Source organism: Ascaphus truei, chromosome 2 (genome assembly GCF_040206685.1).
Source record: "Ascaphus truei isolate aAscTru1 chromosome 2, aAscTru1.hap1, whole genome shotgun sequence".
NCBI classification, from domain to species: domain Eukaryota; kingdom Metazoa; phylum Chordata; class Amphibia; order Anura; family Ascaphidae; genus Ascaphus; species Ascaphus truei.
In genome coordinates, this window is record NC_134484.1 from 435,965,913 (window position 1) to 435,992,594 (window position 26,682).

A 26,682-nucleotide genomic window follows, 5' to 3' on the forward strand; every position below is an offset into this window, starting at 1 on the left:
AAAAATATTGTCTGCAGTGTGCCTACTGAAGTAGTACTAAAAGAGAACATAGGTTTCAAGATGTCCATGTACCTGGGACATTGAGATCTACAATGAATTTCTCTCTAACGTGCTAAACAGCAGCGGCTTTATAGAAATGATTGTTGGCTTATAATTAATGTATACTGTGTCAGCAGCCTTGTGTCAGCAAAAAAGTCCATCTGATTACATCCGTTGTAAACGCTTTACGGATACGATTTCAATGTGTGTTACGGTCAAATGTCATGTTTTCTGATTTATTAATAACAACAAAAAAATGCCTTGCGCATTGCACACCCTGAAGCTTCCTCCATGACCCTCCAGGGGGCTGGGGGCTCCCACAATTTGACAGCCTTTGCTGTGCAGGGTAAATAATCCTTCACTGCCAGCACTAGTTTCCTGCTGAAAACATAAACATAGGTTTTCTAAACTTGGACCTGGAAATCTATAATCTTGGTGGGAAGCTGTGGTTCTCGGTGCAGAGAAGAGCAGCTACATCAGTTTCATGTTTAACGCACTAAGGCAGCTAAATCCACACTCTCCAGCTTTGGTCACCAGTTTCATGTGCCATTATTTTCTTTAGAGACGATAATTACATTTTTTTTTACGCGATGATAAAAAGAAAATGAATAATACTAAATAACTTCTAAGGAAAGGTATTCCACCAGTAGCGTTAGTGTATGTTTCTTATTGCACATTTAAGATAGCAACTATAACATTATTTCCGAATTCTACGTCCAGAATATTATTTATGTAGTTTAATTGTTAAGCGCCAACATATTCCGCAGCGCGGTACAATGGAAGGGGGGGGGGGGGTGGGGAGGGATATTGTCCAACTACATCAAATGTAATGGATACATCGGTTTATCCTCAGGATTTTTTTTTAACGCATTATACTAGGGGCGGCCAAATCCAGTCCTCAAGGTCAGGTTTTAAAGATACCCCTCTCCTTCAGCACAGCTGGCTCAGTCGTTGATAGAGCCACCTGTGCTGAAGCAGGCATACCCTTATAACCTGACCTGTTGGTGGCCCTTGAGGGCTGGAGTTGGCCGCCCCTGGCATAATGGGTTTTCTTTTATAGTTTGTATTTTATCCGCACACAATTACATCTCTGTTGGGTGAACACTGAAGAAAACGTGGAGGGTACAAACACGAGTGCTGCTGTATATTGTATAACACTTGCAAATAGATAGACGCCATCAAAATTTAAATCGCACAAAAGAAGAAAAAAAAGTTATTCTCTACCTTAAGAAGGGGAGACTTTCCCCAAGTTGTAATGAGACTACATCATTTGATGTCAGCAATGCAAAATTAAGGTGTCCCTTTTCTTGTTTTGTTGCCTACAAGTTTATCAATATACAAATGTATTTCCTTACGTGGTTTTTCAGTGGGGGAACAAAAACAAAAAAAATAAAACACATTTTGGACAACTGTGTTTAACTGTTGAAATGTATATGTATATTGTGCAAACACACCGGAAAAGAGGGTAGCTGCAGTAGATCATCGTTTTGCCTGCCTCCAATGCCCCCCAGAATTGGCTTTCCATGGAATTCTCCCCCATGCCCAAACACTGAGGCTGCATAAATAAGCACAATGACGCGAGGCTCTTTACTGGAGGGTGTTCTGGAAAATCCCTATCATGCGGTTACTGGATGAAGCTGCGAAGCCAGGTATTTTCTGGAGTCGGTCTAACTGACACTAGCCGGTCAGCTGCCACACTGAATGGTATATATTTTCATCCAGAAGCCCTTCTAAAGGTACAGAGCAACATAAAACAAGTTGAACTAGGGACCGTGAAAGTTTTGGTTGCTCTAAATTTACAGAGATGAGGATGTTCATTGTCAATCTAGTATAAACATTCGAAGATAATTATAACATACTTAACGTTAAAAAAAGAAAAAAGGCATCAATCACAGTTTTTATCAACTAAATATACAAATGTAACTAGGTAAACATAGCACCCTGTGGGAATACCACATATTGGATACTTAGGGGGTTAACGGTAGGTAACCCTATAGGCCTCTCTTCATCACATGGGGTAGGATGACTAGGCAGAACCTATCCACACCCACCTTCTAGAATGTCATACCCCTCTCCTAGTAGTCATGGTGACTAGTGATATCACTACTGGGTATATATGTGGGGATGGAACATGCAAGGATCAGATTTCAGGAGGAGACCAGGATGGGGTATCTCGTTGAATATAGTGCAAGTATTGTTAGTCTGTAGTAGACTGTTAGTATTTTGACAGATTTATTATAAATCATTCTTCCTGGTAATGTACAGGTTATTAAGAATTTATTAGTGTCAGGACCCTTGAGACGTGGTCTGCCTTGTAGGGGCTCAAGGACTTACAACACTTTGGCCAAAGAGTTAAACTAAAAGACCATTTTATTCAAAATATATCTATATATATATTTAGGCACTGTACTGTGTATTTGTGTCATTGGATGTACACTGGCGACACACTTTATTCGAGCTCGGCTAGTCCCACGAATTCGGGTATACCCGGGTGTATTGAGGTTTGTGACTGTTTTCTGCCCGAGTGCATTGAGGTATTTTCCAGGCAGGGATTGAAGCATTTTATTCCCGCTGGCTGCAATACTGCACAGTATATATATATATATATACTGCATTACAATTCATGAATTTATGCCATCTGGTAGACACGCAAAGCATTGCAGCCTATTAAATCCTAATCATTATCATTTAACAGATCAGCCGCCCGTCAGCCAGGCATGAACCCAGGCTGGGAAGGCAAACGCAACGGGGCTTGTCAGAGGTGAGGAGCGGCGCATTCCAGGTATCTGCCAGGTACAAACTGGGTATTTGCTCGAATAAAGTGTGTCGGTGCAGTAGCACTGGGCTCTGTCTGTGTTTCATGTTTTGTCTCTGGTTTTAAGTAGACTGTTAGTAGTAAGATCCCTTTGTTATTTTCCAGTATAGGCAAAGTGTGACGCCTAAAGAATAGGGCCCCTCTATATGGCCCCAAGGCATATTCTACCCACAAGAGGGGATGATGACATGGTACTCTATAGGAGGCTCCTCAGTAACCGCTTCCGAGTATCACCCCAGAGTTGTTCTGTTAGGGTGATAGGGTGCGACTCCTCATGCAAGAATGCACCCTGTCAATGGAACTCAGAGGAGGTGGGAATGGCCAGCAGCTAGGCAATGGATTGCCATTTAAAGTGACAACATAGGGGAAAAGAATGTGCCTCCTTGGGGGATGCTGCAGGAGCACCCGAAAGAATAAGTCTGTTAATGGTTCATGTGAATAAAGTTACAGAAAAGTTCCTGGCGCCCTTCTATTCTCTGCTTACCATACCAGCATGCACAGAATGGCAGCACCCTGAGAAAATGGTAACGAACACTCTGAGCACCACCTGAACACAGGCACTTTGGTGTGTCACTCGTCTGTTGGCCGAGGGAAGAGGTGTTACATAAAGGAAAGCATGAACGCGCTTCTTCACTTGTGGTATATTTTCCTTTTATGAATGGCCTGTCCAAATATCAGTGTGTGCCAAAGATTCTGAAACCTTTGCAAACCCGAATAACTTATATTGTGTTAACTTGTGTTGTATAAATATTTCCCTCCTCCTCCTCCCCCCAAACTTACACAAAGTTAATATTTCTACTTGTCACACAATCTTCTGAAATAAAGTGAACTTTGTTTGTCTCTCGTCTGTGGATACTTCAGCTGTGCCTAATAGGATAATTATACTTTGAGCACATCTTGTGTGTGTGGGTTTTGCCTTTCTTCAAATTAAATGTACTGTACTGTGCATGAGGTGTCACAGCTTTACCTTTTCAACTGCTGCTACCAAAACTAAAGCATGAAGCGCTGTATTTCACCATGTGGAGCTCTATTGCCTTTGACCGGTTATGCCAATTTTGGTATCCTCTATTTGGATCTGTCTTAGTTCCTCTCTAGTTGCAGAGAGAATGTTGTAGATCTTTTGTAATGGGCAATTTTTATGTTTCTGTTCTAGGCTAATGATTTGTTTCTGTTAGCTCCTCTACTAGTTTCATTTTTGTCTTCTTTCTACGTGAAGCGACTGATATAACCCCTTTAATTGTGGCCTTCTGGGCCTCCCATAAGAGAGCTGGAGATTCCACGGAATCCTTGGTTATGTTAAAGTATTCTTCTTTTATTTTACCTTCCATCTCCGGGTAATTTAATAGGGAATCATTTAACCAACAGCGGAACTATTTACTCCTGGTGAAAGGGGGGCTAAAAGTTAGATATATGGGGGCATGATCTGACCAAGTTTTATTGGGCCTATTTCAGCTCAGGATATTCCCTTAAATGTCTTTAGAGACTAGGATATAGTCCAATCTGGAGCATGAATTATGTGGGGTTGAAAAATAGGAGTAATCTCTTTGGCCCTGGTGCGTTGCTCTCCAAGTATCTATTAATACGAATTCCTTCATTAATTCTCTAAATTTCTTATGTATTCATATTGAGTGAGATAGGCCTGGAGTATTAGATCTGTCCACCGCTGGTATATGCACCATGTTGAAATCCCCACTTATTAGTAGGGATTTCAAGGATTGGTCTTCAATGGACTCTAAGACTTCCCTCAGAAATTCTGCTTGATTATTATTGGGGGCACATATGTTAACCAATGTTATTTTGTTTCCAGATAAGAGGCCGTGTATAATTAAGTACCTACCCTCCAGGTCCTTTCGGACCTCTAATATCTGGAAAGGGACACAGTGTTTCATTAGCATTGCCACTCCTCTCTTTTTGCTGTTGTAGGATGAAAAGTGGGCTATTTGGTAGGCTCTTTTGAATGTGGTAGGGGGATTCTACCCGTTGAAATGGGTTTCCTGTCAAAAATAAAATGTCTCTTTCCAGCCTTTTGGATTCGGAGAGAGCCAGGTCTTCTCTTTGTTAGATTGGAGACTGTTAACATTTAGTGATATGAGTTTTATTGGAGATTGCTGAGCCATAAATCAATCTGTTTGGTATTTAACTATGTTTGTGTTTATTTTACAGGGTGGCTGATGCCGAGTTTTTCCCTGCACCGGGGTTCAGGAAGGGAAGTTTTGTTTGTAATTGGCACCTTGGGTAAAGAGGTATTGTATGTCTTTATTTATATAGCGCCAAAAGTGTACTCAGCACTTCACAAAGAATAGAGTACAGGGAATTATGATATTATAATAATAATAATAGAGGAACCTAGCACAACTAGGGGGGGGGTTAACTTTAACCTTGGGGGGGAATTGGGAACACTAAGATAGGAAAGGGCGATAGAAACACCCAGGAAAATAAATGCCAATCTATAAGTGGATCAGCATATCGGGCATCGTGCCCTTGGCCGGGGGTGGGAAAGAGGGTCACACCAGTCCCAAGCCCTGGAGTCATCAGGAGAGCATGGGGCAGGGGACCTACATGTTATATTTTCACAGGGACTGTCTCTTTAAAGCAGCATTCTGCGCTGATCGTCCTTTTTCTTGGCCATTCTAACGCAGTTTTTATTTTAACAATCTGATGCTTCATTCAGGATATGAAAGTGTTTGAAATATTACACGCCTGGAAGGTTAAAATGGAGCTCTTCCCAGTGCCGTTTAATGGTAACCTCAGAAGCTACTGTAGATACGACGAAAATCATGATTTCTGACATTCCAAAAAGTGCTCACACAAAAATAAATAAAACAAAGAGCAGGACATTCTCAGGGGACGAGGTACTAAAAACTATAGGAGCTAATCTTATACAGGCTTCTGGGATGGGTGGCTGCTTGAATTATATGTAATGAGCTACAGTATGGCAGAGCCGTGTTTCCTGACCTTCCTCTCCCTCTTACAAGCAACCCTGGTTTTTTCAATCCAGTTGCTGAGGCTCCGTATCAGTTTATCAATACTCAAGTTAATTAAATTTCCTATAACACGGCTTACAAAAAATAAATAAAAAAAGAGTGATAGCATACTTTATTTTCCTGTTTGCGGAAGCATTGCACATGTAATAAATGCATATTTGTAACATTGTGTTAAATTAGGGAGGGAGTACATACAGTACTTACAAAACGAAATCTTGTGAGACTCACAATGCAGCTATGCTGCTAGAAGAGTGGCACCCATTCAATTTCACAGTCATCATTTCCCCCCTTTGTTTGGACCTCAAAAGAAAGAGGAACCTTTTCTATTCGCTGTGCCGTCAAAATACAAAATGATGTCACTAAGCAAAGAGACATTAAAACGGATTTGCAGAATAAGGGGAATCAAATGGGTGTTAGGGGGTACATTTCAAAATGACCTTGTGCGGTGTACACACTACAGTATTTCAACATCATTTTTCTTCTAAAGGGAAGAAACTGAAGGTGTATGGTATTTACTTTGCGAGTATATTGTTATTACCATTATTTAGTAATAACCTGGAAAGCCACAGGGATATTACTTATACTACCATGCATTTGCAGCTGGGTAAAGAGAGTTTAGGAGTCTATGTAATTCCTTCTGTTCCACAGGGACCTGCACCATGTCACTTTAGTGTAAAAATCAATGCGTAGGGAATGTAAAACAAACACCACGGCAAAGGACATCTATTTGAAACAGATTCTGTGCTATACACCTGTCATTTTTATACGTAGTGTAAAAACGTTTGTCTGCCGGCAGCAAGGATTTCATCACTTTTAAAATAACCAAATAATCAAAATAGAAGTGTTGGCATCATTTTATACTGCTTTTAAGCCCAACCTGAATTAAAGGATACTGCAAACATATGCTAAAGCACAGAGATGGCTAAAATATTTAACTCTGGGTTTAGAGAACTGGGGCTTATCATAGGGTTCAAAGGGAGGTTTTTAAAGTTAATTAAAAACAAAAAATCAATCCTAAAGAGAGAAATATAAAGATGTATTAAATTGCTCTGTGTCATAAGGCTCCTTACTGCATCTTCATTTGAATGGGCTGCAGGCGTACCTACAGCTTAGCACCATTTAGTAAACCTGGGCCACGTAAGAACAATGCTTAGATATGGGAAATCGACAGGGAAAGTGGCAATTTTTTGGTTTTGTATCTTCAGAAATCTGCAGGACAGAGCATAGTGAAAGCTGAAATTAGGAACTCAGAGAATACAGAATATGTTGGTTACAATTACCATTGTTACTACAGTATAAGCAGCAGAGTTGTGTAACAGAAACAATTTGTGTAACTGGAGTGCAGTGATCTTTAAACCCGAAGTGACTTATTCTGGGGTATAAATAACACAGCCAGAGGATGAACTTCTTAACCTATCTTTGTCCCCAGAAACCAACCAGTAGAGCTTACCTCTTCCCTGATCCTCACCACATCCACAGAATAGTTTTTTATTTTATTAATAGCCATATACACAGCACTTCTCCCCAAAACAAGAGAACCGTGGTGGCTTGCGAGATTACATTATAGCAAAAAGAAACCCGGCAAGAGTGCTCGTTCTGCAATCATGTCCTCCAGCACTGAATGGGTTAAATGGGGGGTTCTGAACTACAGTCCTCATGACCCCCCCGAACAGGTTTTCATGATATCCCTGCTTCAGCAGAGGTGTTCGACTGAGCCACTGAATGAGCCACCTGTGCTGAAGCTGGGATATCCCGAAAACGTGACCTGTTGGGGCGTCTTGAGGACTGGAGTTGAGAATCCCTGGGTTAAATGTAGTTAGATTTAGGACCATTTTATTTATTTATTTTACTTACCAGCTCTTGAAACCTATAAAAGAGCTTGAGTGCCATCTGCTGGAGTCAGGTTATATTTCAGTCATTGTGAAGAGATAAATATTCCAAAGAAACAATTACATCACCAAGATTTTTTTCCCCCTTTCTAAAGATTTGATGCATAAATCAACAACGTGCCTGATCATGTATTAAAACCCTCATTCACGGGCAAGCGCAGGACAGATTGTAAGTTTGTTAAAAATTGTGCATACGCTTGCGGTCCTCTCTCATCCAAGCCTTATCGCAGCGCTGCAGACACTCTCAAGAAAAGCTCTTCATTAAGATATACTAGCAATGAAATTATGAAAAGGCAAGCAGAGAATTCCAATAAGTCAGTAGAACCGATATTTCAGCAGTAAATATTAATTTAAATGGCCTACTCAACCCGTAAAGTATTACTTATATCCAAGTAATAACTATATAGATTTATACATTTGAATCTCTCCACATGACAGTTCTAAGTGCAAATTTATTACATACGAATAAACTAGGCATGGTGGGGAGTTGTTTGGAAATGCATTCAAGGCATGTGTGTGTAAACTCAGAAAAGTAGACTTTAGAGCTGAATGTTTAGGTCATTTTATACTTATTTGTGTGTATAAATAAAATCGTTATCAACCGACACCAACACACTGAACTTGGAGTGCAATTTCTGCATTAGATATACAGGATATAACAGAAAGCCAAGAATCAGATATTGTCTTTTTAAAATAAGCAGACTAGGTGGGCCCTCTGGTTAAAATCGGTTGTCAAATTCTGTGTTACTATGTTAACATACAAAATATAATATAATACAGCATGCCGCTAACCATACTACAGTATGTGTGAGGACACAAGTGAATTATCGGTTTGTAACACAAAACGTCTACAGCAGGTCTGGCCAACTCCAGTCCTCAAGCGCCAACAGGTCAGGTTTTAAGGATATCTCTGCTTCAGCACAAGTGGCTCAATCAGTGGCTCAGTTAGAATGATTGAGCCCCCTGTGTTGAAGTAGGGATATGCTCAATACCTGGCCTGTTTGGTGGCCCTTGAAGACTGGAGTTGGCCACCTCTGTTCTAAAGAATAGCAGCATCCAATGTTTCCAGTGTATTTTTTCCACAATTTAATAGAATTTACCCAGTATGCTATATGTAGTCATTACTTCCTTCCAAACGTTGGGGGAAACAAAACACTATTCAAATGCTGTTTTTATCCGATCAGCACTAGGAGGAAATGAACGTAATGTAGAACAAGATTAGGCACTAGGTTAGCAGAACCACGTTAGAATTGCCTTGCAGGAAATAGAATTCAAGATTGAAATGATGCAACCACTTCCCATGTATCCTTATTGCCATGGTCCATTCAAGGATTTGTTTTAAGACAGGTCACTACATTTACAATGGGGGAGGCGTGTCCATGACGTCACGTGAGCAGTTCGCCCTCATTGGCTGAATCACTCGTGACCCGGCGACGCGCAACAAAATCCAACATTTTTGTCTCCTCCAAAATCGCGAGCGCCGTCACGCACTCTATGGCCTGCCTCAGAGAGGTACAGTCTTTTGTTCGCACGGTAATGGGGAGTATGGACGCAGCCTTAAAAGGGTGGCTACGGCTGCGGTCCCCGTGACTGCTACAGCGCACGCCTCAGGGTGCGCTGTGCGTATAGGCACCGCCCCTCAATGGAGCTGGGCCCAGTACTCACCTTCACGCTGAAGGTGCAGCCGCGCCGTACTGGCAGGTTTTTTTTAAACTCAATGACCTTGAGTTTAGAACTTGCGACGGAGGGGTAGCCACGCCCCCGCCAGCGGTTCACCCAATGAGGGCGAACCAGCCGCGTGAGGTCATGGCCACGCCCCCGCAAAACCCTCATCTCGCCCTTTTGTCGCAATCTCCCTCTCCCAAAAGACCGCAGATCGCAGTTAGCGCGTGCCACAGTGATGACTGGGACCTCACCTTTAGAGTGACAGTAGATACACAGTATGGCAAAAAAAAAAAGTGTGTGGAGGGGACAACTACTTAAGAGACCATTTACCCAATCCAAATATTCCACAATACTGGACCCGTACTCTGCTATATGGGATCTTTGGGAGGCCCGACAACCTAACCTCAGTCATCTCTGCTTTGTATGCCAAGGAAAAAAAACACAATTGCTTGGGCGGCGGTTATAAAACATTGAGAATAACTACCATCAAACAATTAATTGTTACAGATGGAGAGAAATGTTACGGTCCTATTAAAGACCTCTATCTAACCTCTGTTGTGGTTACTAAGGAAACAAAAGCAACGTGATCTTGTTCATGTGACATTAGCCATAATATGCAATTAATTCCTCAAATACTCAAATCACCTATTTGTTTATTTTGATGTCTGGAAATCAGGTATATTTGATAAGAATATAATTTGGAAACAAAAAGATCTAGTTATTCATATTTTCATTCCCTCAGTCACCAATTGTGACACACACACACACACGCGCGTGCAAATAAATTAGGTTTCCAGGAGGAGTGGGAACAGATGGACAGTAATGATCAAAAAGTAGTGCCCCGAAATCTATCGGAGCAATTCACTGGCAGGAAAGTGACAAAGCTAAATCCGAAACGACGAAAATGTGCGCCCTGCATATCCTATACAGTTTGTCTTAGCTTCTTCTCAAGTGTTCTTTCCTCAGTCAATGTCTCTGGCAATTCACGGCTACTGTAGCTCCTTTTTACCGGATATTCATCCCAATAACTGTTGGAGGATCAGTGCTATAGTGTGTTAGCTTCTAGCAGCAAATTAAGTACATTTAGAATTTCCCACTTACGATCGCGTAATAAATATTATAGCACAGATAAAAAAAAGCAAACTGGTGCTTCCATAAACGTCACTTTTGTGAATGTGCACACTGTTACTTACTCTGTGTGGCCCTGGAAGACATTCACAGAATGTATTGACGGGTCTCGGAAATCCCACAGGCGGAAGGTCGTGTCACGGGATGACGTCACTACCAGGCGCTGTGTGGGGTGTGTGCAGCAGTGAGTTAGCTCCTGGTCATGACCTGAAACCACAATCAATTGTGTATGTTTATCAGACAGAGGAGTATCCAACCTAACACGGTTGGAACTCAAACTTGTGCTTATTCCGTTATTACTAGAATTTGAATGTCTTGCAGTTTATAGATAAATATACAAATCAGTAGTATTTAACTTGAAACAACATTATTTAAGATCAGTTTTGATTCTACCAAGCAGAAATGACGTGCAAAGTAATGCGTGAAGGTAGACCAAGTGAATAGTGCACCATTAACTTACTAACTAGTTCTATTCAACTCATGAGCATTCACAGGTCAATGTGTCAGTACATATACTTCTAGACCGATTAATATATGATGGAAGCAGTATGTCCCCTTCTTTATATTTCATGCCAATTAAATAGCTTGTGGTAACACTATTCGATATCTCTCTATTACATGGGTGGCCAACTCCCGTCCTCAAGGGCAACCAACAGGTCAGGTTTTAAAGATATCCCTGCTTCAGCACAGGTGGCTCAATCAGTGGGACAGTCGTTGACTGGAGCCACTTCTACTGAAGCAGGGATATCCTTAAAACCTAACCTGTTGGTGGCCCTTGAGGACTGGAGTTGGCCTCCCCTGCATGATTACATAATGTCCGTGCTCCTTTTCTTTCCTCCTCTTTAAGCAAAGTCAGGATTTCATAATAGTGATCATGTGACTAAATGAACGTGGATATAACTTTACTGTATAAATAGTTGTGTTTGTGCTTGATGGAATATCTCTTTCCTAATGAGACACCAGGGAACAGAATGTTAGGTATTTTATTCTTCAATGCGCGATTTAGACACCAGAGCTTTTTGAAGAACGGAACTTCTTTAGCACGTTATATATTTTATAGATCACATTTTTATAGTGTGCGTCTTTAGCTGGCAGTTTTTGGAGGTCATAAAATAATCAGTCCTACCTGTAAGAGAATGGACAAGCTCCGATGTCTCCACGTCATACAGATTAGCGGTTCTATCCCATGATGCAGTTACAGCTTGCTTTCCGCCAACCAGCCAATCGGCAGCGATGACTACTCCCTGATGGCTTTTAAGTGAGCTTAATGGTGCCCTGACAGTAGGACAATCGCTGGAAATGTCCCCGTCTGCGTCAGCTTCATCTTTATCCGAGAAATCAACTTCCTCCTCTCCAGATATCTGCTGAGATTCATTAAAGATGTAAAAAATCTATGCGTTTGCAAACGTGGCATTAAACTGTGTGAACACCTTTTCAATCTTTACACTTTCAAACCGCATATTGTTTTAGCTATAAGGTACAAAATCAATCATTTGCGATCATGTAGAGCAGGGGGGCGCAAACTTTTTTCCCTGCGCCCCCCGTCGACGGTCTCCTCACCCCCACACACACAGTAAAATCTGTATTATCTGGCATTTTACTCTTGTACATATCTTCAATGTAGTAACTGGAACCCATACTGACGCTATCTGGCACAAAGGCACCTTCAGATCGAGTATTACCGAGTGCAGACGGATGTTTTCGGGCACTAATGTAGTTAATAAAACTGTTGTAATAATCCTTCTACTGTACTTGATATCCACCACTGTCATCTGTGTTTATGTCATTGCAGAGTACAAAACCCATCATGGCATCCATACCATACAAAAAAGAAAAAAGTAAGAGATGTGTTGACCTGAACGCAGAAAATAAACATTTGTAGATGTCTTGAAAAGGGCAAGAAACTGAATACTTTGAGGAAAGCACATAGTGTTGGTTCGTAAACCATATACGATATCAAGGCCCAAAAAGAACAATTGTTAAAAAGTCTTTACTAGTTGCGACACAGCTGTTGAACGCAGCTGTGTTCTCTACATAAGCCTAATTTAGAGCAGCTAGACAGCGTCTTGTACGAATGGTTTTCGTTGAAGCGATCGGAGGGGCCGCTATCTCAGGCCCAATGCTCATTGAAAAGCGAAACATTTTTATAAGCAAATGGAATTGACTGAACCATGGGCATTTTCGGATGGGTGGCTTTCGTGTTTTAAACTTCGTCATGGTACTAGAAGGCTAGAGAAGCTACAGAATAGTGTCATTTTTAACAAATCAATTGCTGAATATGATCTATCCCCTGACCAACTTTATAATGCAGATGGAAATGGCCTATGTTGGCGAGATTTGTTTTAAGGATAGCCCTACGTCAGCACATGTGGCTCCATCATTGACTGAGCCACCTGTGCTGAAGCGGGGATATCCTTAAAACCTGAGCTGTTGGTGGCTCTAGAGTACTGGTGTTCGCCACTCCTGTCCTAGAGCTTTTGCATGTTACGCATTGACCGGTTGTTTACAAAGCGCAAAGTAATTCATGGCTGGACAGACATTTTTTATGAATGGGTTCATCATGTTTTTGTACCAGCAGTGAAAGACATTTTGTTTTAGAAAAATAAGCAAATCTGAAGATAGCAAAGCTATTCTTTTATTAGACAGTTGTCAAGCTCGTCCTCATGAATCTAAGTTGGTGTCCGGTAATATTTTTACCATCTTCCTGCCTGCCAATGTTACCTTATTGATTCCACCTGTGGTTATCCAGAACATGATATGTTATTACAAAAGAGATTTTCTGGGAAAGTTAATCAATCAAGAAGGCCCTATCCAAAACGTTCAATCTCTTTACAACAGAAAAGATGACATTTTGAATGTGGCTAGTTCCTGGAATTCGGACAGAAGTGAAACATTAAGGAGGGCTGGCAGAAAACGGTGGCCCAGTGCTACTGTATGTTTGCAGAAGTGGCTTGTGGTGCAGAAGAATTTGTAGGCTCTCATTTAGGACCTAGAAAAAATACAGCTTTACATGGTGAAGGATATTCCTTCTACTAACCCAATCAACAAACTTCCAGAAAGTGAGATATAAGAGTGGGCTGAAGCCGATAAGGAGGTTGAAGTGACATGTTCGTGATGCAGAAATAGTGTGTGTTGCGAATCGTGAAAAGCCTAAGGGCACCGAGAAAGACTCAGAAGATTTTATTGAAGAACAGAGACTTGGGCTAATGCCGCTTTAGCTTTTGATACAATAATTACATTTGCCGAAAGCTAGACTTGTGTGATTGCATAACCTCTTGTGCAGAACAACATTTTGCACTCTACTTTCATGCAAAAAAGGGCAGGACCCAAGCGGATATCAAAGATTTATTCAAAAAAGCTTCCCAGGCTTATCATAGGGCCAGTACACATTCCTAGCCTCATCATCATCATCGACTTCTACATCTACAAGTGATATTGATGACCCTGAGGCACTGCCAGATCCAGAAATGACCCCTCAATCTCAAACTGAGCAGTAAATTATGTACAGTAGTGTAAATAGTTTTAAGTGTAGTGATTAGTCATCTGGGTGTAGGTGAACGCCATGCGCAGCGCTTTATACAGTACCACAGCAAAGGGAAAAAAACCACAGTACTACCACTTGATTGGTGAGTACCTGTATAATAGCAGAGATAAGCTTATAGGGCTCCATGTTAAAAATGAATTAAAAGCAAAAGGCGACACTGCATGCTCATTTGCATGTCATTTCCCAGAATCCCAAGCTGCAGTGGAAGCATTGTATGCTAAGAGATGATGATGAAAAGTAGGGATGCAGACCAGTCTGAGAGGCGTGAATGTGCTCACAAGTGATATTTATATTTGCTATTATGTACTGTAATTCTTTGAAAATTTGTACTAGAAGTGCGGTATAACTCTTAGTTAACTGGAATTTTAGCTTATAAGGCACTTTTTAATATTGTTTTTTGCACATGTATTGCACATTTATTCATATATATGTATATATATTTCTATATCTTTATCAGACCTTATTCATTGTCCATCACATACACTTACATTTGACACTATTAGCGCTACTCTTTGTGATATATATAGATATATATATTTACATACACACGTGTGTCTGTGAGTGTGTATATATACAAACACACTGTGTGTGTATGTGTGTGTACATACACACACACCTACATACTGTACTTGTGTTTGGCCTTTGAATCTATTTAGCAGCGTTTTTCAAAGATTATTGACAACATTATAAATAAATTATAACATTTGAAAAAAAATCATCTTCCCATGTCTCATTAATATGTAAATCCAAAAGAGCAAGTCAAAATGCCTTTAGATAGTGTCACATCACAAAATAAACCCTGCATAATGAGCGTTTGACTTTGACACTAACAATGCATAAAATCAAGAAATAACCTGAGGCTGATTTTTCCCCTGAGTGGGAGTGGAAACACAAGGTTTTTGACATAATTCATGTAAAAATTACAGTAAACACCACCACATGTTTTCATAACACCCAAATATGTTGCCCGAAGCATTTTGTCTTTCGGTATGGGTAAATGTACATCTTACACTTGAGTCTGCAGTTGGCTGAGGGGTGGGTAGCTGCACCATATACCGCCAGATGTGAGCTGTCTGGTCTCCAGATGCTATAGAACAAGAACAATCATGTCAAATAATGTGAATGCATTTCAAGAGTTTACTCTAATGCAGTTTCATACATTTCCTAATTAGGTCTTACGGCATTGACCACTTAGAATCATGATGTGAAACGGACTTACAGATGCCTCCAGCAGTGCGGACAAGGAGTGCTGGCTAGTATCCTAAATATAGAAAATGTGCTTCTTTTATGATCGGGACTACAGCGGAAATGCATTGAAAGCTGTGTAAACATTTAATGGACCAACTAAAGCTGTAATATAGAGCTTTCTAAACTTTTACGGTCACTTCTACATAGATACTTTGAACGTCCTGTATACATTATTACATATGTACAGTAAAGAACTCAGACTTTGGTCAACAAAGTCACACCTTGCCACAAATGAGCACTTCTGTGGGATCAATGCGGTTACTAGGACTTTGCCGACAGAATATAACATTATCAATTATTACTTATGAATGTTATAGCCATATTGGACTTTTTCTTTTTTGGGTCAAAATATTGACTCTTGTTTACATAAATTAAATATGATGAAAAGGGGCTTGCCAGATACCTGCTTCAAATCCCCATTTCTCCGCTCCCGGGACAGACTTCAGTTAACACAAATCAGTAACACTGGGATGGCCAACTCCAGTCCTCAAGGGCCACCAACAGGTCAGGTTTTCAGGATATCCCTGCTTCAGCACAGGTGGTGTAGTCTTTGACCACCTGTGCTAAAGCGGGGATATCCTGAAAACCTGACCTGTTAGTGGCCCTTGAGGACTGGAGTTGGCCATCCCTGCAGTAAAGTAACTAAACATACATAAAACGACCTACAGTAAATGCTGGTTGTGTTTTTGTTTTGTAGTGCAGTATTTCGGTGATCTCTAACAAAAAGTGACCGCACAGTGGGAACAACAAACGAAAGTCATTTGATCCCTTCACCGGGGAAACGTAATACTGCGAGTGTGTAAAAAACTCAGCGCTACATTTATTTCCACCTTTAGGTAAGCAGGTTAATAATAGTGTAATCTCCACTCTTCATCAGGTGTATCAAAACGTTGTGATAACCTGCTTACCTAAAAGGTGAAAATATATGTTTTTTACTCGATCACCGTTTTGCGGTGGTCACGAGATGAGTTTTGGGTGCCCGAGACTGCAAGGGGAATAAAAAAGGCAGCTGTACCATTAAGCTGCGACTGGACCCTAGACACAGACGTCCTATAAGTGAGCGAGGACCAAACTACTAATTGTGTCAAGCGGTGGGAACGCCATGCAGCTAAAAAAATGATTGCTGATTTATGATCATAATGAGAAATCCAAGAAGTGTGGATTTCAGCAGTTCTTATAAGCAGGGACTATACATGGAACTAGGGTTTTTCACTTTTTTTTATGATAGACTTTGAACCATACAGTAGCCACTTTATATGTACTGTACTCACAAATCTTTATGTCTATGTGCACCAACTCTCCCTTGATGAAATGAATTATTTTTCTCATATATATTCATGTTGATGATATCCCGGTGTAACATCTGTATTTGAATATATACATACATGTGTATGTCTATGTACATACAAATATAAACCCGGGTACCCAGTAATGAATCTATTTGTACTCCTATTGGAGGCTCTGCTAGTTCGTTGAATGCATCATTGGTTTTTAGCTGCCGCCCCTGTTACATTCTATATGTGGCCGTGCCTACACCATGTGGTCTTTAATGGATTGTACGCGTTTGCAGGTTTCTGTTTTGGGTGTTTTTTGTTATTTGCGTGGCTACGTGATTACAGATTATAACGGATTTGTAATAAATATATGACATTGTAGACCAATAAATATATAGCATTGAATGCCAAGCTATAACGGCAAAAGGCAGGATTGCAGGCCTGTCTGAGACGTGGATATGCTCACAAGTGGCGTGTGTGTGTGTGTGTGTGTGTGTGTGTGTGTGTGTGTGTGTGTGTGTGTGTGTGTGTGTGTGTGTGTGTGTGTGTCTATATATATATATATATATATATATATGGAACTCCAAGTGTGCTTCGATGTTTGATGGGCTGTTCTGTCCATTGGGATTTTCTTATTTTTTTGTATTTGATATTGTGCCTTTAGTAAGCACTTCTAGGTTTATGATATTGGGTTATATCAACCAATTGTTAGTCCAAATAATTATAATAATAAGAAAAGACATCACCTAATACTGAAGTACGCATTTACTCTGCACTATCGCGGCTATTTATATTTAATTCATGATATTTCAGTTACAATTTAATCTTAGGGAATGGACTAGTCCAGGAGTGGCCAACTTCAGTCCTCAAGGGCCACCAACAGGTCAGGTTTTCAGGCTATACCTGCCTCAGCACGTGGATTCGTCAAAATGACTGAGCCACCTGTGCTGAAGCAGGGATATCCCCGATACCTGAACTGTTGGTGGCCCTTGAGGACTGAAGTTGTCCATCCCTGGACTAGAATATAGATGTATCTGGTGCAGGTTAGCTTTTGATTTACAGAATGTATCACTAATAAAGATAGAACAGTAGAATTCCCTTACAGAACAGAGAGAACAAACGTGTGCTTACCCGTTAAAGCAATCTGCTCTGCTGGGTGGAATTTTATGGAGTTCACTGTAGAAAAGAAAGAAACATTAGTCAGACATTATACATTGTAAAAAGAAAACGTTTAAATATTAATCTTAACACTATTGGATATATATATATATATATATATATATATATATATATATATATATATATATATATATATATATATATATATATATATATATATATATATATATATATATATATATATACAGTGCATATATCCTGATGCTGAATACACATTTAGCAGCATCATTCAATATAAAACAAATGATGGAATTTGTAACATCCTGCATAATAAACTTCTAAAAAGGACACCAACAGGAAAAAGATCACTCACAAAAGATACAGCATGAAATATTCTCAGAGCTGTATTACTGTAGCATTGTGGTGAATTTCTGGGGGGAAAAAGTTGCTAGACACTCAAGAGCAGAAAGGTACCAAACATGCAGTCCCTGACCAGGTGGCATTTTGTGAAATGTGTAATGACCTACAGTACTAATCCATTTGGTTCCTTAAATAAATATAACTATTCATAAACAAAAGTTGCTGCTGCTTTTGTTTTTTTCTGACATTCTACACAAGACCCTTTTTTGCAGTCCCTCTGAAAGTATGTATGTATATCTTTATTTATATATACAGTAGTACTCAGCACGTCACAAAGAATACAGTACAGGGAATTATAATAATACAATAAGTGCAGCAATAGGACAATAGGAAAGGAAATCCCTGCCCGAAGAGCTTACAATCTAAGTGGTATGATGGGGAACTTACAGAGACAGCAGGTGAGGGAATAAGTGCTGTAGATGGCAGTGCTTGGCCACAATGGGTGGTAGGAGTGACTGTACTGTGGGTGTCTGACAATAGCTATGAGTGCAGGCTATTGGGATGCTTGATTTGTGAGGTGAGTTTTAAGGTTAGTCAGTATTAAATTAGATTAACACCATTTGCAGGGGAAGATGTGGCAGGGAAGTGAGGGTGGGAGCAGGTGTGTATATGGCTGGATCCAGGATTATGAGATCTCTCCAGCAGCAGGAAGGAGTAGATAGAGAGAAGGTGTGAATTTAGGATTTGCGAGGGTCCTCTGTATTGAGGGTTAAAGAAATTGTTGGGAAAGAGTTGTATAAATAATGGTGCAGTCTATGGGCACATGCATAGGTGGCGTGGAGGTGTGTTGGTCATATGTATTCATTATTTCCTCATGAGGGTACCAATAAAGCTAAGAAAGGGAGGAGCTGTTACCTGTACAAAAACTCTTGCTGAACACCATGAAATAACACAACAGGACGTAGAGAGAGGAAATATAACCCCTCCCAAAGTCGGAGCTCTCAGAATCTGGTAAAAAGGCATTAGTTACCTAGTTTTAACTGCTTAAACAGGTTCACTTTAATACTAGGACTGACGGTCTCTTAATATGTAATGAATTCCCTTTTCTTGTGTACATTTTGTTGTCTCTCTATAAATGCCTAGTATAAAAGACATTTTCCATGACTGTTCCAACAACTGACAAAAGCAAAATAAGGATCAGTTGGGGGTGGGGGGGGGGGGGTGTTATCACAGGCAGAACACACTTGTCGAGCATTTTCATCTTGAGGCACAGGGAAGGTTCACTTAAACACATATCGTGTTTCTTGCACTCCATTTCATCTTCATTCTCCTATTGATATCAATCTAGAGGTTCCAATCAACAGTTACTTGCCGAGAACTTCTAGTTCTATTCCATTTAGTTAGATCTTTGTAGAGTGACACATTCGTTAAATCACTACTTTGGTGTTGCCGAGATTCATGTAGCGGACCACGTTCTTACTTGCTTTGGCGAGTTCTCAGATATATTGCCGGAGGTCCCCTGCAAATCGTAGGTGACTCATGTATTCACCGTTGATTTAGATTCCCTTTTCTTCCAAATTCAATGTCTTCAACAATTTCTTGAAGTGTTGCTTTGAAAAGCTTTGGTGACCTGGTGTCTCCGTCGCACTCCTTTGCTGATTTTTATCTTGCTTGTATCTTCATGTAATACAATGGTTGACATGGCATGCTCGTAAATGTTTTAGTGCAATGTACTGCACCGACACACTTTATTCGAGCAAATACCCAGTATGTACCTGGCAGATACATGGAATGCGCCGCTCCTCACCTCTGACAAGCCCCGTTGCGTTTGCCTTCCCAGCCTGGGTTCATGCCTGGCTGACGGGCGGCTGATCTGTTAAATGAGAATGATTAGGATTTAATAGGCTGCAATGCTTCGCGTGTCTACCAGATGGCATAAATTCATGAATTGTAATGCAGTATATATATATATATACTGTGCAGTATTGCAGCTAGCGGGAATAAAATGCTTCAATCCCTGCTTGGAAAATACCTCAATGCACTCGGGCAGAAAACAGTCACAAACCTCAATACACCCGGGTATACCCGAATTCGTGGGACTAGCCGAGCTCGAATAAAGTGTGTCGCCAGTGTAGGCATCAACACTTTGCCTTCTTAACGTTCAAATAGCTGAGGTGTAGATTAAATAAAAGCCGTTTTATAATCTATTCATCCTAAATTCAGCGATACATCATTTATTACTTTGGGACATCACTTCTTGTACAACTTGGATGTGGTCCATTGTAATGTATCCCCATGTGAAATCCTGCTACTTTTATAGGCTGGGCAGAGTCCGGGTTCTGCTGCAGCCGATTAGGGAGTATCTTTGGAAAAATCTTGTGATTGAGGTATTATTTGTCTCCTTTCTTATGGATCAGGATACCTACTGTATGGCATTGCTCTATCAGAATTTGTCTGTTCTTCCAGCAAGGATTATTTTGCAAGGACTTGCGCTACTTCTTCTAAGATTTCAGTTGTAATGCCATCTTCCCCATTCTTCATGTATTTTATTGCCTATGCCACTTTTCAGGAAAGACACACGGTGGCTTCTTTTCACTCTTCCTCTGCTGGTTTGTGCCCTGTGTGATCTGTGTTCTTGTACAATTTCATGTACAAGTACTCAACTCAGTGCACGGTCTTTCCTTGTTGATCCATTGTCTTGTTCGAGTGCAATAATTGTTTCTTCCCAAAATCATAAGTTGTAGCTTTGTCCTCTTTAAACTTGTGTTACAGTCAATAGAATTCACCATATCACAGTTTTAAAAAAATGACATCTTCAGTTATGTGCTTGCGTATCATCTTGCACAACTTTGTTTATTCAATTTTTATCCGTATATACTTATATAAATATAAGCATATGTAATAGACGCTATTAACCTCCCTCAACCCACCAAGTTAAAACACAAAATAATGAGTTAATACTGGTGCTATCACCTTAAACATTTTTTTCAATGGCACTATTGTTCATGGTTGCAAGAGCATCTGGTATGTGTGTGTGTGTGTGTATCTGTGTATGTGTGTGTGTGTGTGTGTATGTGTGTATGTGTGTGTTTGTGGGTGTGTGATCTCGGGATTGCTGAAGAACGCCAGCCGCCACCACTGCTTCGCACAGGAACATCGAGCACAGGAGGAACACAAAGTTCGCATTGGAGGAGAGGGTACAAAAGCTTGATTTCTTCAGCATACTTTTAAAGGCTCAACGCTCTAATCATGTTTGCGAGTAGAATGATTTTAATATTTTTAAATTGCTAACATAAATACCATTTAACGCACCATTGGAGGCATTCTGCACTAATTTTAGGCTTACAGTATAACCAGTAGCAGCGTTTATCTGCCTTGGGCTGTTCTTGAACTACAATCATTTGTACCAACACATTACACTAACAATCTCTTTTTATTGGGCCTCTAAATTTATAATTATTACACACAATAGACTGTGTTCAGAGCTCTATGTCTGTAGCAGTCAATATACCAGTGCTATTAATGTGTATTTAGACCCACTGAACGACAGATAGGAGATAGGAGATTATACATATATATATATATATATATATATATATATATATATACACACACACATGCGATGTCAAATGACGCAGTGAAGTCACATGACGTTGCCACGGTGTGATATCAGTAAACGCCAGAGATGGGACACCCATGTCTTAGAGGATGATACTAGTAGTTGATGTGAATCCTTAGGCTAAGGCCCCGCTCCCAGATTCAGCGCGCCCACACTGCAGACAGGCGGGGCGCTGACATACACAGACCGCGATATGCGGTCTGTAGAGAGCGGGAGCCGGAGCGGGAGGTGGGCGGGAGTAAGAGGTTTGAGCGGGGGGGGGGCGTGGCTTGAGCGGAGGGACCCGCTACTCTGCCCCCCTCCCTCCACGGCTCGGGTAAGTAAAGCAACACACACACACACACACAGACAGGCACTCACGCTGCTTTCCCCCCACACTCCTCCCCGCTCCCGAAGCCTCCCCTCCCCGTTGGCGCACAGCCACACCACGTGACGCGTCAACGCTAGGGAACACCATTCTCTTGTATCCCATAGCGGCTGACGCGCCACAGCGTGTAGTAAGCTGTGCAGCCAGGGGGGACCGGGACCGGCTCGGGAGGATTCCCCTGCTGGTGGGGAACTCGCGTGTGGCCGCCCGCGCCACCAAGCGCAGCGGGACCGAGGCCTAATAAATGAATAACTTGATCTTGCTTCTTACCTTGCAAAAAGAATACAGTTGTGGAGAAGTATTTTCTGTTGCTTGAACACTCGCAAAGTAAGCATCAATTTAAAGCAGGGATGTACAACTGTTTTCTTCATCAGAAAAATAAAATGTTATTCTGTTAAATATACACACCCGCGTGTGTGTGTGTGTGTGTGTGTGTGTGTGTGTGTGTGTGTGTGTGTGTGTGTGTGTGTGTGTGTGTGTGTGTGTGTGTGTGTGTGTATATATATAACACAACAAAAGAAAAAATTGGCGCCAACCTAACACTATACAATACCTCTATACAAATAAAGATATAAATATAAAAACCTATGCTATGCACAGTGGATAGAAAAAAATAAAAAAATAATTTAATAAAACAATAAAATGCATATAAAATACACCAAAAAAGAAAATGTCCAGAATAATATATATATATATATAAAAAATATACAAATCCCAAAATATTCCAATTGCTATCCAAGAGTCTCTGCAGCCCGAATGAAGGGAACACCACTTCCTTGAAGATATCTACAAAACACAGAAAAAACAGGCGCGCTCATACAGTAGCATAAAATTGTATAACAATAAATTTATGGAATAAGGGATAAAAGTACACACTCACAAACAAAGCTGAATGAAAAGCATTTTTGAGTACAACTCAGCCCGTTCAGACGCAGGAACCCAATGAGAAGGACTTCGGTGTGATGTCCGCGGTATGTCCTGCCACAATAGCCCCTCTGTGTCCCGGCAGGGACCGAAAACCACGAGGGACGCCGCCTTCCCCTTACTCCGGCGTTACACAGAGCATACACTGAACCAAATCTCGCGTGAGCTCGATGACGTCAGTGAGGTTTCAGCATGAGAAAGTTCACAGTATAAACAGGGACTTAAAAGTCGGTAGGGCTGGTAAAAATGCTAGCAGCGCAGCAAATGAGTGTCAGTAAAAATATACAAACTGGACAGTAAGCTCCACAGCAATCTCTACGCGTTTCGTCTCGAACGAGACTTCATCAGGAGAGAATCGCATAGGCATTGGACACAGTAATATAGTACATAGGACCAATCAGAGCATAGAGGACAGAGGATTAGTAATGAGATACATGTGATAAGTGTGAGGGTTAGATTAACCCCCATATATGCCAAAACACACATAAATACAGACTAACAGTTTTAATCATAATGACCAAATATGTTGATGCATATAATAATATGCGCTTCAACTAGTGCAATCAATTTAAAAAATATATCACAATAATTAAACACAAAAATTAAGCACAAAAAGATTAAATAGAATGTCATTGGATAGATAACTTGCATAGTATCATATAATACATAAAACAGATGTCAATACATGGTAACAATACCCTAAGTATAAAGAGATAACTGAATATCTACTAAATGTAGAAGGAGACAAAGTAGGTGTTAAAGAGATTCAGAGGGATCTAAGTGCAAAAAATGACACAATGGAGCTGACAAAAATGCTAAAAATACTTAAAAATATATAGATAAAAGAAAGGGAAAGGAGACGAGGGGGGGAAAAAGGGAGGGAAGGGAAAAGGAATGACAAAATGATTAATATATAGTGGACAAAATAAAATGGGAATGGAAGTGTATGATAAAAAAGAGAAGTGTATGAATAAAAATAATAATAAAAATAATAAAAATAAAAATAATAAAAATAAAAATGAAAATAAATTGTGAAGAAAGACTAGCTAGAAGACAGAGGATTACATTTCATGTAGATGTCATACCGGTTGTTGAAAGAGAGAATGATGTTGACTTGAAAAATAATTTTGATGTATTAGAAAAATTGATCAAGGATGAAATGCGTCATTGGTTAGACTTGCTTTCTCTACAAAATTATTTAGAGAAAAATATTATTCCTAGAGGGCTTAGAATTTCTAAGAAGCGCACTTTTGAAACAGATGATGAATTTTCCAAAAATTGGAATGAGGCACTGGAAACTTGCTCGGTCTCTTTAATCAAAATGTTGATTACATATAGGAAGGACAAATTAAAGACTCTGAAAAAAGAGATAGAGGAGATCCAGTGCTCCATTAAACCTTTTGAACATTTAGAGGAATTCGTAGTATTAGATGAGGCTGTAAACAAAAGGGTTATTAAATTTGAAGATGAAATAGTGGAGAGAAAGAGAAATAAATATGCAAGAGACAAGGATGATTACGCAAATGACAGAGTGAGGGACTGGAGAAAAAAAGGTGACTATTATAAATCTGGTAATTATGGGAAATCCAATTGATCAAAATATAGAAGCAATAGCAGGGATTATAATAGACATAGATCAAGATCATATGAGAAGATCACGAAAACAAGTTCCCAGGATAGTTCTAAATCTAAGTCCATTCCTGGAGAAAAAGCTATGGCAAGATCTAAAGATTATTCACCTGAGCCCACAGTATCTATCATTAACTGTCCAGTCTCCAATAAATTTTCTCCACTGCGTAATCTAGAATCAGTATCTACTAATAGTGACCTATCTATGAAAAGTCAAAATGAAGGAGCAAAACCAAAAACTAGGTTAAACCTGGAACCAGTGGATTTTTCACCTAAAAATAAAACATCTCCTTCTGTTATTTCTTTTTTAGAGAAAGGATACCAACACCCACCCATCGACAAAGGGAAGAAATATCCCCTATGGGACAAACAGGAGCCAGCCCAGAATTCCCAAAGGAGAAAAAGAGATTCAGAGGGATCAGAGGAGGAAAAAAGAGACAAAGAAAGAAGGAGAAGAGACTAATGGTGGCCGCGCCAGTGAAGTATGGTATCTATAATCTGTCTACACATGAACTTACACCCTATCATATTTCATTGCTAGCAAAAGGTCTCTCGTTCTCACCTAGCAGTTTACCTAATCAGTTTGAGCTGTTTGTGGATCTTAACAGGTTCATAAGCAAGCTCACACTGATGAGACATTTCTCATCTAAAAATAGAGAGTCAGTAGACACTACAGATACCAACTTTAATACACAGGAACAAGCATGCATTCGTGCACTTACTTCTATTCTTGCAGAGAATGACACTATAGATAATTTTTCTACTAGTACACAAATCAACTATATGTGTGATTCATTTTTACCACACAACTTTACTACCCACTCTGAACCAGACTTGACTGGGAGGCCGATATTTGATAAGGCGTCCCAGCCCAGCCTCCTGAACCGTTGTGGGGAATCTTCCCAGCAGTTGGTTCGGGATTCGGATCTGGCCCTGGACTTCAAGCACTCACCCTTTCATCCTGTCTCCACCTACTTTCCCTACCATTCTAAGGGGAACTTCATTGACACCTTCTACACCATTGTTCTGAAGGACCTTGAACAGCTATGTCAGAATAATACTCATCTGACACACAGGAATCTTAGCAAGGGGGAAGAATTGGCTTTGAAAAACCTTAAAGATAACACCAATATTGTTGTAAGACAAGCTGACAAAGGCGGGGCTATAGTCTTGCAGGATAGACAGGACTATGTGTCCGAAGCGGCCCGCCTCTTAATGGACAGCTCATCCTATCGTATACTGGACCAGGATCCAGTCGTAGATTTTCAGTTGGCCTATCAAACACTTATTCACGATGCACTTAGTATGGGTATTATCACTAAAGTAGAGAGCACTTTTTTGTTTATTAGACACCCTAGAACACCTGTTTTTTATCATTTGCCCAAACTTCACAAAGATACTACACATCCTCCTGGTAGACCCATCATCTCTGGGGTGGGATCAATGACGTCGAACGTGTCCCAATATGTCGACTATATCCTTCAACCGTATGTGAAATTGCTACCATCTTACATTAAGGACACGTTGCACGTCATTGACTCCACCTCAGAGATTACTTGGAAAGACACGTTTTGTTGGGCTACATGTGATGTATGTTCTCTTTACACCTGCATAGATCACACTAAGGGCCTAGAAGCCATTAATCATTTTTTATCATCAGATCCAAATTTACACGTGTCACAAAAAGATTTTATTTTATCCTGTATTAAGTTTATTTTGACACATAACTACTTCACTTTTGATGTACTTTTTATTTGCAGACCTGTGGAACGGCCATGGGTACCAGATTTGCTCCCAGCTATGCGAACCTCTTCATGGGGTTGTGGGAGAACCTCCATGTTTGGGGTAATGCGCGGCTGGTGGCTGGTCTGGTATTCTATGGTCATTTTATAGATGACATTATTATTATTTGGGATGGTGATAAGGGCCAACTGAAAGATATACTGGAATCATTTAATGACAACAATATGGGGCTCAAATTTACCCACACCATACATCCAGATACGGTGGTATTTTTAGATCTTGAGGCTGAGTTGTACTCAAAAATGCTTTTCATTCAGCTTTGTTTGTGAGTGTGT

The 26,682-nt window shown here is 40.3% G+C and overlaps 2 protein-coding genes across 11 annotated transcripts in view; one reads left to right on the forward strand and one right to left on the reverse strand.

The window, feature by feature from the left end:
* WDR37 (WD repeat domain 37) overlaps positions 1–26,682 on the reverse strand; it is a 144,425-nt gene that overhangs the window by 29,089 nt on the left and 88,654 nt on the right. For 5 of the 6 annotated variants that reach the window (XM_075587784.1, XM_075587783.1, XM_075587785.1 and 2 more), the window contains exons 8-11: positions 17,718–17,762; positions 15,075–15,151; positions 11,647–11,884; positions 10,586–10,727 (exon numbers count right to left, since the gene is read on the reverse strand). In XM_075587784.1, coding sequence (XP_075443899.1) covers positions 10,586–10,727; positions 11,647–11,884; positions 15,075–15,151; positions 17,718–17,762 — 502 coding nt within the window. The remainder of the gene's footprint in view (positions 1–10,585; positions 10,728–11,646; positions 11,885–15,074; positions 15,152–17,717; positions 17,763–26,682) is intronic. The other variant, XM_075587788.1, reaches the window with a different exon arrangement.
* Positions 1,792–26,674, forward strand: LOC142487827 (uncharacterized). 5 transcript variants are annotated; one of them, XR_012799324.1, is made up of 4 exons: positions 1,792–3,493; positions 5,018–5,097; positions 12,313–12,358; positions 15,237–15,802. XR_012799324.1 is itself a non-coding variant. In XM_075587781.1 (3 exons), exon 3 carries the CDS (start codon positions 24,965–24,967, stop codon positions 26,495–26,497), a length of 1,533 nt encoding a protein of 510 aa, XP_075443896.1. In that variant the 5' UTR covers positions 1,792–3,493; positions 5,018–5,097; positions 24,916–24,964; the 3' UTR covers positions 26,498–26,674. The 5 variants fall into 5 exon arrangements, 2 of the variants coding, with proteins under 2 accessions (XP_075443896.1, XP_075443897.1); XM_075587781.1 differs by lacking the exons at positions 12,313–12,358; positions 15,237–15,802 and adding an exon at positions 24,916–26,674; XM_075587782.1 differs by lacking the exons at positions 12,313–12,358; positions 15,237–15,802 and adding an exon at positions 24,916–26,674 and having other exon boundaries at positions 1,792–2,226.